Source organism: Drosophila busckii, unplaced genomic scaffold, assembly GCF_011750605.1.
Source record: "Drosophila busckii strain San Diego stock center, stock number 13000-0081.31 unplaced genomic scaffold, ASM1175060v1 chrUn_07, whole genome shotgun sequence".
NCBI classification, from domain to species: Eukaryota; Metazoa; Arthropoda; class Insecta; order Diptera; family Drosophilidae; genus Drosophila; species Drosophila busckii.
The window spans coordinates 342,861-359,338 of NW_022872723.1; the positions used below are offsets into that span (position 1 = coordinate 342,861).

General features: G+C 40.7%; 5 protein-coding genes across 5 annotated transcripts; 2 read left to right on the forward strand and 3 right to left on the reverse strand.

Annotated features, from left to right (window-relative positions):
- Positions 1-2,218: 2,218 nt before the first annotated feature.
- LOC108595222 (putative ATP-dependent RNA helicase DHX57) lies at positions 2,219-8,873 on the reverse strand. The gene is made up of 3 exons (XM_033294751.1): positions 8,783-8,873; positions 6,239-6,338; positions 2,219-6,034 (listed from the first exon to the last, which is right to left on the reverse strand). Exons 2-3 carry the CDS (start codon positions 6,329-6,331, stop codon positions 2,219-2,221), a joined length of 3,909 nt encoding a protein of 1,302 aa, XP_033150642.1. The 5' UTR covers positions 6,332-6,338; positions 8,783-8,873.
- Positions 8,874-9,088: 215 nt separating this feature from the next.
- On the forward strand, positions 9,089-10,088 carry LOC108603261 (rRNA-processing protein UTP23 homolog). The gene is made up of 3 exons (XM_017991916.1): positions 9,089-9,271; positions 9,336-9,536; positions 9,593-10,088. Exons 1-3 carry the CDS (start codon positions 9,152-9,154, stop codon positions 10,010-10,012), a joined length of 741 nt encoding a protein of 246 aa, XP_017847405.1. The 5' UTR covers positions 9,089-9,151; the 3' UTR covers positions 10,013-10,088.
- Positions 10,089-10,140: 52 nt separating this feature from the next.
- On the reverse strand, positions 10,141-11,310 carry LOC108600863 (dehydrogenase/reductase SDR family member 7). The gene has a single exon (XM_017988673.2). It carries the CDS (start codon positions 11,164-11,166, stop codon positions 10,201-10,203), a length of 966 nt encoding a protein of 321 aa, XP_017844162.1. The 5' UTR covers positions 11,167-11,310; the 3' UTR covers positions 10,141-10,200.
- A 448-nt stretch (positions 11,311-11,758) lies between these two features.
- On the reverse strand, positions 11,759-12,916 carry LOC108606560 (exosome complex component RRP40). The gene has a single exon (XM_017996777.2). It carries the CDS (start codon positions 12,512-12,514, stop codon positions 11,816-11,818), a length of 699 nt encoding a protein of 232 aa, XP_017852266.1. The 5' UTR covers positions 12,515-12,916; the 3' UTR covers positions 11,759-11,815.
- A 38-nt stretch (positions 12,917-12,954) lies between these two features.
- LOC108606557 (enolase) lies at positions 12,955-15,911 on the forward strand. The gene is made up of 3 exons (XM_017996761.1): positions 12,955-13,060; positions 14,067-14,799; positions 14,858-15,911. The coding sequence occupies exons 2-3, from the start codon at positions 14,083-14,085 to the stop codon at positions 15,440-15,442; spliced, it is 1,302 nt and encodes a 433-aa protein (XP_017852250.1). The 5' UTR covers positions 12,955-13,060; positions 14,067-14,082; the 3' UTR covers positions 15,443-15,911.
- Positions 15,912-16,478: the final 567 nt, after the last annotated feature.

A 16,478-nucleotide genomic window follows, 5' to 3' on the forward strand; every position in this document is an offset into this window, starting at 1 on the left:
TGTGTTCGTACACATATATCCTACCCATATCAAAAAGTTTTTTAATTTTTAAATTTATCAACTAGTATTTACGCCCCCAATTTTTGACCAGAGTCCAGGCCGAACCCTAAACATTTTATTCTCGATGGGGTAAGCAAGTGCAAATTTAAAACATAAATATGAATTTAATTTCGAATACAGTCTATCACTTGGATGGATTATGTGTTAATGTACGTGGGAATGTTTTTGTAATTTGGGCATACACCCTTTTCCTAGAGTCTTACGCTGTTGGTTGTGCCTGATAGTACTTTGGAATTTGTTTAGTATATGTTGATAGTTAGCTTACAATTAATTGAGATATAAGAATATTCAGACTTGTAGCTCATTATGTGAATAGCTAAACTCTGTGATGAAATTTAGTTTTAAGTCGTAATAACGTGAATCATTTCTAATGAAAATGGTTCTCAAAGTGTTAATAATGCGATAATATTATTATTGTAAAGTTTTTTAATATTCCCTACAGCGTTTGCGCATGCTGGTTATCCCTTTGAATTACTCGTGGTTATATAAACAATGTCTGATTAACTTAAGCTCTCAACTGGGCTCATTATTCAATCAACAGCTTTCAGCGCCTTCTTTACGTCTATAATTAGTAATTTGTTCAGCTATTTGACTGACTTACTTATCAAGCTGAGCGCACATTGGACTTGCGTGCTAATAGGGACATTGCTAACCGACAATTAGATTAGAGCAAAGCAAAGCGAAGCTATCAACCTGTCGTATGCGCAATTTGTGAGTGCGATTGAAATTGAGTAAATTAGCTATTACAAGTGCAAGGCATGCATTAGTACAGATTAAAACAACCCTATAGCATGGCGATAACATAAAGCTTTTTATGGCACAAAATATGGTCATTTAATCAAAGCCAACTATTGGTTATTTGTAAATATAACTATAAATAAAGGTACTATGGATAAACGGATTCAGTGAGTTAGGAAATTTAAAGTGCAGGTTATTAAAATAATTAAAAGTTCCGAAATGGTAAATTTATTTGTACATAGTAAAATGTTCATTAAACTAAAAATATCTTATAATGGACGAAAATGTCTTTCATTTCAAATTTCATATTTTTATTGACAGCCAATATTTTATAAACTATATTTTATTTAAGGTTAATGTTTTTAAATGTTAAGTTCTATTATAAATGATTTTATCATTCCTAAAAAAATATGATATAATAAGATAATTTTATGGAGAACTTGAAATAAATCGATAAATCGAATAAACCAATAAATATGCAAAAAAAATATATATATAAAGATTACATTTCAGCCATTATTTCTTATTAGCAAAGCAATATTTTGGGTTATCTGGCAACTGTTCTACAATGGAAAATGTATTTTTTTTACAGAGGAAAATGTTAATTAAACTAAACTCAAAATCAAAATATCTTTTATCTCCACAACTACCGAAATCATATTTTAAAAACTATATTTAATTCAAGGTCCTAAAATAATAATATATGAGTAAGATTTAAAAATATGTAAAAAAAAAAAATAATGATTTTATTTGCGACATTATTTTTTATCAGAAAAGCAAAATTTTGGATTATCTGGCAATAACTTTTACATAGGAAAATGTTCTTTAAACTAAAAATATCTTATATCTCGACGAAAATATTTTTCATTTGTATGCAAACTTAACTTTTTTTAACGACAGCCAATATTTTAAAAATTATGTCTTAAAAGTTAAACTCTACTATAAGCTGAATATATCATTAATAAAAAAATATTATAATAAGATAATTTTATGGAAAATTCTAAAATATCATAAATATGGCAAAAAATATATATATGTATATAATAATTACATTCCAGCTAGTATATATTATTATAAAATCAATAATTTTGGCACCTGTTCTGAAATGGCAAATGTACATAGGAAAATGTTAGTTAAACTAAAAATATCTTATATCTCCTGTAAAAGGAGAGCGATAATGGACGAAAATATCTTTTTTAAAGACAGCCAATATTTTAAAAACTATATTTAATTTAAGGGTAATGTTTTTAGAAGATAAGCTCTATAATAAGATGATTATATCATTCCTAAAAAAAAATTATAATAAAATCATTTTATGTAAAATTCGAAATAAATCGGTGGATGATATCAATAAATTGCCAACAAAAATAATAAAAAAATATATATATATATATATATATATATCCAAAATGATTACATTTCAGCCATTATTGCTTATTAGAAATGCAATATTTTGGATTATCTGGCAACCGGTCTGGTGGTGCAACAAATCAAGACATGGATCCCGTATCTTTTCCTCCAATAGCTTTATCAACTCCAAGCGTAGACACTGTATCATCTCGGCCGTCTCATGATCATGAGCCTTCAATATAACCCAACCGCTCTCGAGTAGAAAGAGAAAATCACCGCCATGCAGTTCCACCTTGAAGTCTCCGCCGGCAAAAAACACCAGCGCAATCAGCGGTAGCATGGAGCAGTCGCGTATAAAAATCGAGTTGGTGCGAACCTTCTCCTGGTAGACCAGAAAGGGTGCTTGAAAATTGGCTACCTGGGAGATCACGGAGGACGGATGTATGCGTACAGAGCCGTCCTCCCGTGTCTTAAATCTCAAATCCTGATGTCGTAACTCGCGTGGCACAGCGCCACCTGCGGTTTGTTTATAAATGCGTGCCGGCGTCATTATCTTGACCACATTCGGATAGAGCGCAGCACAGAGCAGCGATGTGAGCAGGCGATTGTTCTCGCCATTTACGTTCTGCTCCTCACCCGTTAACTCGAGTATATTATCGCTGGCGCGTTTGCGTCGACGCGGTACATTGATGGGCACAAAACCAATGGAGACCAGCAGCTCCAGATATTGGTATTTGAGTTCGGCAATAGTCTCCAGCGTGTTTAGCGATAGGAAATGCTCCGATGCATAGCTGCGACTGGCACTAAAGCTTCCGCGTCTATGCACCTCCAGCCATTTGCGATAGGCATTGAGCACGGTGAGGTGATCGCTGTTGCCGATTGCATATTGCCGCTTGCACTTTTCCGCCTCGGTGCGCTTGTTGAGCGGACTCATAAATGGCGACTTGTTGCTGAGGCAGGCGGCAATGGTGAGCACGCTGTCCAGGCACTGGAAGATGGCGCCATAGAGCATGAGCTTGCCAATGCGCACATCCACAGGCAGCGCAGACAAATGATGACCCAGAGGCGTCAGCTGGTCCTTGGCATCCAGGGCGCCCACATCGCGCAGACGCGTCAGCGCACCCTCCACGCTGTCCTCGTTGGGCGCTTCAAGCGTATCCCGCAGCACCGCTAGCGTATTGCGGGCAGCAAACATTTGCAGCGTCTTAATCCGCAGCACAATCTGCTCGAGCGGCACACGCTGTATCTCTGGCACTGGTTGCGCCAATATATGATGATGGTAGCGATAGCTCGTGTAGAGATGTATGCACACGCCGGGCCTAACACGTCCGGCACGTCCTTTGCGCTGCTTGGCATTGGCACGCGACACCCACTTGGCATTGGCACGCGACACCCAAACCAAGTCCAGTGACTCCATGTTGCGATTTGAGTCGAAGCCTTTCTCCTTCATCAAGCCACAGTCAATGACAAACACGCAGTCATCAATGGTCACCGAGGTCTCTGCAATGTTGGTGCTCAGCACGATTTTACGCCTGCCCGCCGGTGACCGCTTGAACACCGCTGCCTGATCCTCGCCAGACAATGCCGAGTGCAGCGGCAGCAGCAAGAACTTTCCAGCACGTGGCGAAAACATTGCGCTATCCGTCAGCGCATCATGGATGGCCCGTATCTCCTGGAAGCCGGGCAGGAACACCAAGATGCTGCCCTCGCGTGGCCAATCATGATCCCCGGCTACAATATGCCGCAGCACAGACTCAACTAGCTCTGGGTTAATCATCATTGGCTCCATGAGATAGATGCTCTTGGCAGTCGTCTTGCTGTACTCCGAATATCGCAGATGAGTTTCTGCCAGAGTTAGTTTTTCATCATTGATCTTCTCTCCTGGCGGCTCACCACTGGCTGCCATATCGGCAAACTCCAACAGCAGTTCCTTCTCCTTTTTCTTCAACTTGCGACAAAATTTGGTATCGCATTCCATAACAAAGTCGCTAAGCTCTAGTATGTCCTCGAGAAAGAATTGCTGCACGGGATGTGTGCGTCCAGGTATGTCCAGCACTGGGGCGCCACTAAAATAATCAGAGAAGAGCTTGGCGTTGAGCGTGGCCGACATGAGTACGACCTTGAGACCCTTGCGCTCACGCAATATTTGTTTGAGAATGAGCAGCAAAAAGTCCGATTCCTCGGAGCGTTCGTGCACTTCATCCACAATGACATGGCTGACATTGCCCAGCAGCGGGTCAGAGGCCAATCGACGCAACAAGATGCCAGTCGTGCAAAAGCTCAAGCGCGTGCTGGAGGACACCTTGTTCTCCAGACGTATCTGATAGCCCACCAGCTGACCAATGCGATCTAGCCGCTCCGCAGCCACACGCTCCGCCACACCAATGGCTGAAATACGACGCGGCTGCGTGCAGATGATCTCCACATGCGGCATTGGCGTCCTCTCCGCCCGATTCAGTGCGCGGAAGAACCAATTGTCGAGTATAAACTGCGGCACTTGCGTGCTCTTGCCGCATCCTGTCTCGCCGGAAACGACCACCACGGATGAGGACTCAATCAGTTGCAATATGCGGTCCATTTCACCAAAGGCTGGCAGCTCCTGACGCGCCTCAATGAGCTTCTGGTATCGCTCGTCCTTGCGCCGTTGCTGAAACGCCTCCAGTAGACCCCGATCCTCCTTCTCCAACTGCTTCATATTGCGTCGTCGGCCACCGTCGCCACCCTGACGTGCTGTTTGTCCACGCTCATAGTGACTGGGACGTACTAGCGCGTTGGCAGCGGCAGCTAACATTCGCTCTTCATGGAACAAGGAGCGTTTGGACGGAAGAAATGCTGCAATGGATAGCTGATCCGCCAGCTCCTCGGTCTGCAACAGCTCGCAGATGCTGTAGACACAGGGTAAGCCGTCGCGGCAGATCTCCCGGGCCTCGTGATACAAATGCCGCCCATATCGCAATAGAAGCTCGTGCGGAATGTCCTCGCAGGTAGTCTTCAGATAAATATAGGGCGCCTCATAGGGATAACGGCTGCCGGGTGGAAACCGCACCTCCACATAGAACTTCAGCTCATTATCAGCTTCATCCGGATTGTCTGCAGGCTTGCTCTCAACTTTTGCTGCTTCCTCTGCCAGCAGCGGCCGCGAATGTGCAAAGCGACACTTCTTGCCAAACATGCAGCTGCCATCGCGGTCAAAGTTGCGACAACGCTCCTTCTTCTTCTTCTTCTTGATCTTATCTAGCGCAGCTTGATGCGCGGCAGCATGCGCGGCCAGCTCTGCCTCGCGTGCCTCGCGTGCCTTGCGCTCCTCGGACGGACTGTGCTTGAGCAAATGCTGAAGCTTAAACTTTAAGTTCCACACGATATTGGGCTCACGCTCCTCGTACGCTTTATCATAAATGGACTGCAGTGCCTCCTTCTCGTCGGCGCGCATGTCCAGCAGCTCGTGCTCAGTGGGTGGCTCAAGCGTCGGCGTCTCGTCGGTGCGCACACGCATATATCGTTGGAAGAGCAGCAGCAGAGCGGCCTCTGTATCATGCGAGCAGTGATCGTAGGCTTCCCGGCAGTGAGCCGTTGCGAAGCCATACTTTTCCAGCTTGAGCAGCGCATAGCGACGCAGACGACCATCATCATCATCATCTGGCTTGCTGCTGCCGGCGACCGGTGGCACCTTCACGCCTTGCACGCTCTGCACCAGCAATGTGCCGCGATCCTCCCAGTAGTCCTGCTTAACACACTTACATTTTTGATCCTTGTACTTGGCACTGTCATCCAATTTAAAATCCAGCCCATGTATGCTGCGTAATGTCTCCATGGTCATTAGCTGTGATTCTTCATTCAAGCGCAGCACGTGGAGCTCTGTTTTGCGTGATGTATTATCAGCCGATGGCTTTGGCTTAGTTCCCGAACCTGTGGCTCTTGCGTTCTTGGGCTGCCTTGATGTATTATCTGCTGCTGCCTTTGGCTTCGCTCCCGAACTTGTGGCTCGTGCCTCCTTAAGGTGCCTTGATGTATTATCTGCCGATGCCTTTGGCTTAGTTCCCGAGCTTGTGGCTCGTGCGTCCTTGCGCTGCTTTGATGTATTATCTGCCGCAGCCTTTGGCTTCGCTCCCGAACTTTTGCTGCGTGCATCTTTGGCCATACGCACGGAACGATCCTCAATGTGCTTCCTTGAAGAGTCGTCCATGGTTAGCCTAGCAAATCGAATAATTTTACAGCTAAAATTAGTTAAAGTAAGGCTAGCTGTTGGGAATCAGCTATTCTCATTAATTATTTTATAAATGAAATTATATGTTACATAGGTTAATATAACAAATAATTTCATATTTTTTTATTGTAGAGGTAAACTATTTAATAGAAAAATAAAAATAATGAACAGTTTGGAGGTTTGTTAAATTTAAGTGTTAATTTCAATATATAAATCATATTTTGTATTTATCACATACAGGAATTTACTATAAGAAATAAATAAATGCATTTTTATATAATATATTATTAATATCTAACAAAAAATGCTTAAATATTGACAAATATGTAATTTTATTTGACTGAGGTATATCTATAAATTAGTTTTAATCTGCTATCAATTTTATTATTTACCGAATAATAACATCGTTGCTGATAAGCACAAAATATAGCTATTATCTCTGATAAAGCATTCATTAAATAAGCTATCATATGTCATACTATATATACCTACAATATACATCAACAGATTAAGCTACCGATTACATTACACATGTTTCAATTCGCATGAACTTTGCACCTCAGTGTTGTGGAGGAAATGAATAGGCTATAAGTCTTAAAAATAAACAAATATTGAAAAACATTACTAATTTTTTTTTGTCAGTCTGAAATTTATTTATTCTCGTACATAATCGTGGGAACAAAGTGTTATTTATAAATTAATAAAAAAAAATTAATTAAGATAATAATTTTTAATTATAAAGATTATTCTGATAGATAGATAGTTATGATACTTGCGCATGAAATCAAAGGTATTCGCATAATTATATGCATATTAATGCATTAGTCAATGCATATTAATGCATGAGACAAAATTTAACAATTATTAGGACAAGCTCAAGAGCAAATAATCCGCAGCATTTAAAAAATGTGAAATGAGAAGAATAATTGAGCAAAGCTTCATTTGTTTATTTCCACTTAAATTCGCAACAAAATAAAATCGCATTATTAAAAATCCAAATGGTACGCAAACTGTTTTTTAATTAGCCACGAGTGAATGCACAAGTTGTTTTGGGTACTAATTAAACCATATGACGGCTATGACTTGGCCGATTTACACTCAACGCTACTATAAACCAAATTGATTAACATGCAAAGTGCAATCAAAATGGGCGGTGTGCAAAGTGGGAGGATTGCTCGACAAAATCTTATGAATGAACAAAATACAAAATTGAACCTGTTGAGAGTACTTGATGAGCTCCCAAAACGGCGGACAAGTCTTTGGTCGCGTAGGCAAGCGAGTCACTCCAAAGAGTATGCATGGCTATAAAATTGTTTCGAAATTATTGAGCTCAAAAAAATGTATCTCAATATTCAATACGAAAAAAATATTAAAACCCGAAGACAAAGTAAAGTTTCCAAAATATAAGTGCTTGATTTCAAAAAAATAGATTTAATTTAGTGTTAAGCTACATTAATAATATTATTAATAATATTAATAATATATATTATATTATATATTATATTAATAATATATTAATATATTAATAATATTATTAATAATATTATTATTATATTATTTAGAGTATCTTCGAAGTCATTCAGTCTTCCGTTGAATTTTGTGACTTTCTTTGGCCCTGCGCGTCGCACCGGAAACCACGACACCTTTGACGTAAGATCCCAAATAATCTTGCATGCCTTGCACGTTCAGAAGCCTAACCAAACCAGACCTGGCTGGTTTAATAAGCCACAAATACCATAAACGTTAATGAAAGGTGTGCTCCGTGAAAAGCCAAAAGAAAGGAAAGCAAAGGCGTAAATTTATATGAATGTCAGTTGGATTGATTCTTTTCATTAATCAGAGAGTTGAATAAACCCAACCAAAAAAGATATTTTCAAAGCTGACAAATTTCGATGACTGTAGATTCTTCTATATGGCGAACGAAGAATCTTTGATTAATAAGCTACCACAGAAAAAACAAAGCATCCAAGTTTATCAAAAAACTAGTAGAGACTATGCTCTGCGTATAAACTTGACCAATTTGTCCATGGTCCAATCAGAATGATAAGCGTTAATCCCCCCTATATGCACAAGCCTGGCACATTTAAGCGAACGAACGTCAAACAAAGAGCAGCGGCGGATAGCTATAAATGTGCAATCGTTTAGCAATAAAAACAAATAGAAAACTAACAGCAGCAAAAATAATAAAAGTTCCAGTACCTACTTATACACAAGTGTTTTTTATATTTGCATCCATATGTATATCTATGTATGTATGTAAAATTAGCTGATTATTAAATAAGACAGCTGGAGGCTCACTTCTATAAAATTTAAAACTTTATGCTGAATCATTGTCAAATGTGCAGTTGCATACATATGTGTATTGTTATCTGCGTCATAAATACTTGACTGATTTACTTGACTTTATTTACTTATTCAAAAATTACTCACCATCTAAGAAATAAAAAAAATAGCACTATTTTTTAATTGCGACTATAATATACGTAAAATGCGTCTGCAACTGCAGTGAATGTTAAACCAAAACAGGGTAAGTAGCAAATATCAAAGAACACAGAGACGCATAATGCTAAACAAAAGGGTGAGTGCGCCAAAGGTGGTTGCATCGAGCAGAGATACCAGTTGCTAAGTTGCGCGCCATTATTGAAAATGTACAATTTGTAGTGTTGTACAACGATATAATGTGAGATATTGGTGTGAGTTGGCAGCACCATTTAAAACTGATATGTATCGAAGCAAGTGGTCGGCCCTGACGAACAAAGCGGCGTGCTCGTGTTTATTTTGTTTTTATATTCAATTAATATGAAAATCTCACGCTTTAAGAAATCTCACAAAACTTTGGTGTTCTTTGCTACAAACTTCGACTACCGCGAGCCATACCAAGTGCTTATTGATGCCACCTTTTGCCAAGCGGCGCTGCAGGTACATACATAATTACTTAAAAAGTTGTAAATCAACAGGTGAAAGCAAATTTTATCATTTACAGCACAAAATTATAATAGAGGAGCAGATCAAGAAGTATTTTCAATGCCAGGCCAAGTTGCTGACCACGCAGTGCGTTATACTCGAAGCAGAAGCATTGGGAGCACCCCTAACAGGCGCCACTTCCATTGTTAAGCAGTTTCATGTGCACAAATGTGGACACGAGGGTAAACCTGTCGCTGCTGCTGATTGCATAAAGTCTATGGTAAAAGAAAAACACAACTCCAGTACCTACCATTAAAGCATAAATTCATCTTTCAGACCAAGGACAATCGGTATATAGTCGCTTCGCAGGATCGCCGGCTCCAACAAAGTTTACGCAAAATTCCAGGACGCTGTTTACTTTATCTACACAAAGCTACACCGGTACTGGAGGCGCCATCAGACGCTTCCAAAAAATGTGTGCAAAAGCGCACCAAGCAGCTAATGCTCGGCAAGCAGGTAGCAAAAATAGATTATATGAAGCAACAGCAAGGCATATGCACTACAGAAAATGATGGAACACCAAAGAAAAAGAAAGGACCAAAGAATCCCAATCCTCTATCCTGTAAGAAGAGTAAAAAGCAGAAGGAATCGCCTCAGCAAATCCTACATCGTGTAGAACAGACAACATTGACGAAAGCCAAGAGAAAACGTGTCAAGATTCCAGCGCATGTGAAGGAGGCGTTAAGCAAGCCATAACTACTAACTAGCTAAGCGTATACAATTGTAATTAGTGTCTATATTTCTTTTGTTTCTAGAGTGATAATGATGTTAAGCAGAATCTAATTAAAAGAAATTGTTTATATATTTTTATTTGTATAATTATTTATTTCTAATGACAAATTTTAGGTTGATAAAACGAATTTGTTTGTCAAAATTGTGCACGTTTAAAGTTTACCCTCACGTATTTTGTTCAAAGTTTTCTCGGTCATAAATTGACCCAAAATCTTAGCCAATGTAGGATTTCGTGCACAGTAGGCCATCGCATTAACTGGAAACAGACCACACCAAGTGAGGTCCATTTTATTGGCCAAGGCGACGGCAAATAAGTCGCCACAGCGCTGAGCAGTTAAACGCTTCTGATTTGCCGTGCTGAGACCAACCTTGCCACCACGTGCGCCCGTAAATGCTTCCTGCAGAAAGTCTGTAGCTATGGGTCCAGGCGCAAAAATTGTGACATCTAGCTTACGCTGCTCCACTTTGAGGGCCATCAAATACGCATTTAACGCATGCTTGGCAGCGCAATATGTGGCGGAGAATGGAACTGGACTGAAACCCGCAATGCTTGATGTGGCCGCTATGTGGCCACGTCCGCCATTCTGTTCGAGAAAGTATCGCACGACCAGACGCGAAAGATGAACTACTGCGAATACATCCAACTCGAAAAGCTCACGATCGACATCAATCTCAATGTCTGCCCAACTTGCTCGCTGCGAGCGACCTGCGTTGTTTACCAGCACATCAAGACGATCAAAGTGATTCAAAACTGTGTAAAGATGTGTTTGATGCTTGTCGAGTTGAACCATATCCATGGGCAGTATAAGCACATCCTTTTGCGCCAGCAGACCACGCGCGGCAGCCAGGCAATCCGCTTGGACCTTCTCCAGTTGCTCTACACGCCGCGCACTCAGCACCAGACGCACACCATTTCGAGCCAGACTTACTGCCAGCGCGGCACCAATTCCGCTTGAAGCACCCGTTATCCAAACCACCTGTCCGCGCATTGAGGACAGTGAGACGCCGAAGCGTGATTTGAACCACAATGCTACATTGCAGTCGAGCACGATCCAGAGCAGCACATAAACTGAATAGTAGAGCACCAACAATATGAACAAGAATTCAAGGAATGTCATTTTAAAGCTGTGCAGCACGTAACAAACGTTATTAGCTTCTTGATAACACGGATCAGCTGATTTTAGGCCGTCCGCTTTAGAGATGAGCGCACTTACGACTGGCAATGTTTGAATTGAAATTGAACAAAAGTAATTGCGACTTATCTGCTTTACTTATCAGCAAATCTGTTAGCGCAGTGCAAAAACATATTTATATACAATATACAAACATTTATAGTATGTACAAAGTTTAAGTAACCCAAGCTGCATACTTTTATTTACAAATCTATAAACTTAACCCATTAATGGCAAGTTTAAGCTTGGAGCTTTTTTATCTTTGTTTAAAATGTTATGGATAAATGCATACAGAAATACATATGTAGTATATACACATACATAAATATGTTAAAAAAAAAAGCGACCGGCTGGTAAATTGTTTACATTTTTAACAGGGCTGCATAACAGCAAATCATCGTTCGATTTTGAGAATTTTTTTTAAGTAAACTAATTTAATTGTTCCATATTCCTTGGTTAGTCAACTTATTTATATATTTACTAAATATTATTTAGTTCTCTCTAATATCAAAGATTTTTACTTCATAAAATTTACAAGTTTTATTTTATTTTATACTTTTGGACTTAAATTGAAATGTAATTGTCTAGACATAGATTACGCTTGCAGCACATCCCCTAGATTGCTACAGATCTGATCGATTTCCGTGTAGCCTGCCTGTTCAAGTGCCATTATTGCGTTCGACAGACCCACTGTTTCTCGCATAGAATGTGCCTTCACCCATATGCGTCCATTGACGCCTACAGCAATCTCAAAGGGTAGTTCGTCAGTTAGTGCTGTCAGCGCAGGGCAATTCTCGCGTAAAAGTAACCGCCCCAGATTCAGACTGCACTTAAAGAAGAATCCATCCTGCAACATGCCCAGCTTGCCACGTTTGCCATTCGAATTCACACACACCAGCTCTGGTTCAATGTCTGCATTGGCATTTAGCACACGAGCGTAGAGCAGATCGCCTGGATTTAGATCTGGACGATTCTTTTTGGTGGCTGCCTCAAAAGCCAAATAGGAAATGGAGGCTGTGTCCGCCGCACCAATATCAACACGATAAAGATCACCTGCTCTAGCTCTGATAATGCCTATGACAAGATCACCTCGAGCTGGCACATAGCGCCTTTGGTAGCTGTCCACCCAGAATGTGTTTGGTTCCTTGTGCCGCAATGGACCAGCCTTGCTAGCAACAACTTTGTCATCGACACGCCGTAGTCCGGGGCCTAGTATAACGCGTTTGCCCTTGGCCACATCTTCTACAGCCGTCACACGCTCGCCAGGCATAACAATAGTAACTTTTGTGGCCATATTTTCTCAAAGCAAAATCCAAAACAAAACTGTTGCCGGCCGCGTGTTGCTTACGATAGCTTCAAATTGATCGACGTATCGATATTTACAATGCTGCCAACTTGCTTCGCATTATTATGTAGCCCTGGCGGAGAGTAAATAATATAAGGCATAAGCCAAAACAAATGTTGATCTCGCCGTTTTTGAAAACTTTTGCTCTTTTTTTATACTTTTCCTTTTGTATCTTCTAGCTGTCTGTTGCCGGTGCTGTGCGTGGATGTCATTAGTGCTCACCTTGTGTCAAGGTCAATCGTAGTAGCCGGCTACCCAGTCCGCCTACAACTTTAACCCTCCCACTGCCTGGAGGACGTACAGACGATACGATTCGAAAAGCGACGGCGCGCGACACAACCACAACGACAATATGGCTTGCGTTGCTCTATATCGTGTTGCTCGCTCAGCAACGGTCCACAAAGCTTTCAGTAGCAAATCAGCCACCAACCAGCTCGGAAGCTCAAACGATTCACTCATAAGTGGATATAGATTATTTAAATTCAAGAGTTCTTGGTATGTATGTGCATAAAAGTGGCTTTCCATGCATACGTGAGCTTTTAAATTATTGCTATTAATTTTTGCATTTGCATTAGTAATATGATGATTAAAACAACGTTGCGTATTTTTGTAAAAAGCAACGATTATCTAACAAACTTTTATTTGGCACACGGAAAACCGTGTATGTATTATATGTACATACAAGTGAGCAAATTTTGTTATTATCGATTTTGTTATAAACAATTTAAGCAAAAAGAATGTTTTTAAAGGCGTAGTGGATAATTTCGGCACCTGCGCTATCATTTGTACAATAATATGCGTGTTTTCCGGTGTTTTTGCATCATTAATTTTACTGTGACCTTTAAGCCTTGCGTAGAGGTCATTCGTACAGCAAAGCGTGAACGTTCAACGTCGCTCTCTGCTGCTGCTGTGGCTCTGCCGCTTTTTTGTACTTGCACTGAATTTGCTGTAGTTCCAGACAGAAATTAAATTTTAATGAATAGATAATTGAATAAAATTATAAAGGTACGTCCGACCTAAAATATAGAAGAAAATTACTTGAAGAGACATGCATACATACATATCTACCAATCTGTACATAAATTTATATGTACATAAGTAATACATACGTACATACATATGTATGTAGTAAATTTGTAAAAGCAATTATGTATTAACAATTTAATAGTCAAGAAAAAGTAAAAAAAAATATTTTTAATGTGTTTATACACACCCAATATCTAAGGTCAAAGACATCGAAAGTTTTACAGCCTGACTAAAAATTTCATGATACTCCATCTTAGTTACTCAGTCTATGTGTGTATGGATGTATATATGTATGTATGTATACTTATGCATATACATACACAAGCATATACCGAAATAAACTTATATGCTTATTTATAGAGTATTTGGCTGGATTAGGTTGACATATTCCGGAATGTTCGGTGTAGAGCGCACTCTTATCTCAAAAAGAAAATGCTAAAATTTTTTTAATATGCTATTGTTTGCCGTATTACAGTTCCAAAAGCGACAACATGTCTATCAAGTCAATCAAAGCACGTCAGATCTACGATTCGCGTGGCAATCCCACCGTTGAGGTCGATCTGACCACCGATCTGGGTCTGTTCCGTGCTGCCGTGCCCTCAGGAGCCTCCACGGGTGTGCATGAGGCATTGGAGCTTCGCGACGAGGACAAGGCCAACTATCATGGCAAGTCTGTGCTGAAGGCTGTTGGCCATGTAAACGCCTCTTTGGGCCCCGAGTTGATTAAGGCCAATCTGGATGTTACCGATCAGGCGGCCATTGATAACTTCATGATCAAGCTCGACGGCACGGAGAACAAGAGCAAGTTTGGCGCCAATGCAATTCTGGGCGTGTCTCTGGCAGTTGCTAAGGCTGGCGCTGCCAAGAAGAGCGTACCACTGTACAAGCATCTGGCTGATTTGGCCGGCAACAAGGAAATTATTTTGCCCGTGCCCGCTTTTAACGTGATCAACGGTGGCAGCCATGCCGGCAACAAGCTGGCCATGCAGGAGTTCATGATCTTGCCCACAGGCGCAACCACTTTCACCGAGGCCATGAAGATGGGTTCAGAGGTGTACCATCATCTGAAGAATGTCATCAAGGCCAAGTTTGGTCTGGATGCCACCGCTGTGGGTGATGAGGGTGGCTTTGCACCTAACATTCAGTCCAACAAGGAGGCATTGACACTCATCAGCGATGCCATTGCCAAGGCTGGTTACACTGGCAAGGTAGATGTCCACTATATCATATATTGAAAGTTAGTTTTTATTAATTGCATTTCTGCAGATTGAAATCGGCATGGACGTTGCTGCTTCGGAGTTCTTCCGCGATGGCCAGTACGATCTGGACTTCAAGAACCCCAACACCGATAAGAGCGCGTGGTTGTCGCCTGAGAAGCTGGCCAACATGTATCAGGAATTCATCAAGGACTTCCCCATTGTGTCCATTGAGGATCCCTTCGATCAGGATCATTGGGATGCCTGGACAAACCTGACCTGCAACACGAAGATCCAGATTGTCGGCGATGATCTGACTGTCACCAATCCCAAACGCATTGCCACTGCCGTCGAGAAGGGCGCCTGCAACTGCCTGCTGCTGAAGGTCAACCAGATTGGCACAGTCACAGAGTCCATTCAGGCTCATTTGCTGGCCAAGAAGAACGGCTGGGGCACCATGGTCTCTCACCGTTCCGGCGAGACTGAGGATTCGTTCATTGCCGATCTGGTTGTAGGTCTGTCCACCGGCCAGATCAAGACTGGCGCTCCTTGCCGCTCGGAGCGTCTGGCAAAGTACAACCAGATCTTGCGCATTGAGGAGGAAATTGGCTCAGGCGTCAAGTTCGCCGGCAAGAACTTCAGAAAGCCACAGTAAATTGTAGCCACTTCTAAATTCCAACGCCAACTACCCCAACCGATTGAAGTCATAGATGAGAAAAAAATAACAGCAATATCTGGGGGCTCGTAAACGGTCGCATTGTGTTACCGTTAACTTTGTTGAGCCCCAGAATTTGTGTCTGGCGCACAAATAGAAAACTAAAAAAACTCAAAATTTGCTTCGTTAATCTACATTATTATTAATGCTATTAATTACCATGATCTAATCATCATTATTTATAAACGGTTCATTCAGTCAGTTCGGCTGGCACCAGCAGACACAATTATCACTGTAGTAGTTATTAAATGTTACAATGATCTACGATCTAGAGACAAATAAAAATACATTACATGTAGAAATTACATACGCAAAGTATCCAGTTATTAAAAGACATCTCTAAGAAGCAGCGAATATAAATGTGTTCTGTGTTAAAGCCACTCAATAATAATAAAACATTATTCTTTCATCCAATGTGTTACTGAATGTTGAATAAATAATATGGTTACAAAATATAATCGACCAGGCTTGTTTACTTTAGGAATTCTTGCGAAGTAATGATAGTTGCTGTGGAAGGATCGGCAATGTAGTTGTATACTGCAACCATTACTTTTGTTGAGTTAAATTAACTTTTTTTTAATTACCTTTATGGCATGCATCTTTGATTTTCTTTTAATAATACTTAGTAAACTTTTTGCGATTGAATACGGTGTGCCTGATAGTTGGCAATTTCTTCAGAGAGGACCTTTAGAAAGTTTGGAATAGGATGCAGGTGTAGTTAATTTCGTCAATATCTAAAAAAAAAAGGAATATGTGCAAAAGAGAATTTTAAGGAAAATAAAAAATTCCGTTCTTTTCGGCAGTGGATAATACCACGAATTAAACATCGTGGGCTTAGTTCGTGGATGAGATTGTTAGGTACAATATACAGGAGCCCAGGACATGCAGTGGAATAGACGATCGACTAGAGTCTAGTCTAGTCACTAGACAAACTAATAGTTCTTAGTTGGACTGCACCAGGGCTGCAACAGTCTAA

Coding starts and splice junctions, on each gene's coding strand:
- LOC108600863 (XM_017988673.2), bottom strand. CDS start 11,166: ATGACATTCCTTGAATTCTTGTTCATATTGTTGGTGCTCTACTATTCA.
- LOC108606557 (XM_017996761.1), top strand. CDS start 14,083: ATGTCTATCAAGTCAATCAAAGCACGTCAGATCTACGATTCGCGTGGC. Junction 14,800..14,857: donor AGGCTGGTTACACTGGCAAG/GTAGATGTCCAC, acceptor GCATTTCTGCAG/ATTGAAATCGGCATGGACGT.
- LOC108606560 (XM_017996777.2), bottom strand. CDS start 12,514: ATGGCCACAAAAGTTACTATTGTTATGCCTGGCGAGCGTGTGACGGCT.
- LOC108603261 (XM_017991916.1), top strand. CDS start 9,152: ATGAAAATCTCACGCTTTAAGAAATCTCACAAAACTTTGGTGTTCTTT. Junction 9,272..9,335: donor TTTGCCAAGCGGCGCTGCAG/GTACATACATAA, acceptor TATCATTTACAG/CACAAAATTATAATAGAGGA. Junction 9,537..9,592: donor CTGATTGCATAAAGTCTATG/GTAAAAGAAAAA, acceptor TTCATCTTTCAG/ACCAAGGACAATCGGTATAT.
- LOC108595222 (XM_033294751.1), bottom strand. CDS start 6,331: ATGGACGACTCTTCAAGGAAGCACATTGAGGATCGTTCCGTGCGTATG. Junction 6,035..6,238: donor CGGGAGCGAAGCCAAAGGCT/GCGGCAGATAAT, acceptor ACTAAGCCAAAG/CCATCGGCTGATAATACATC.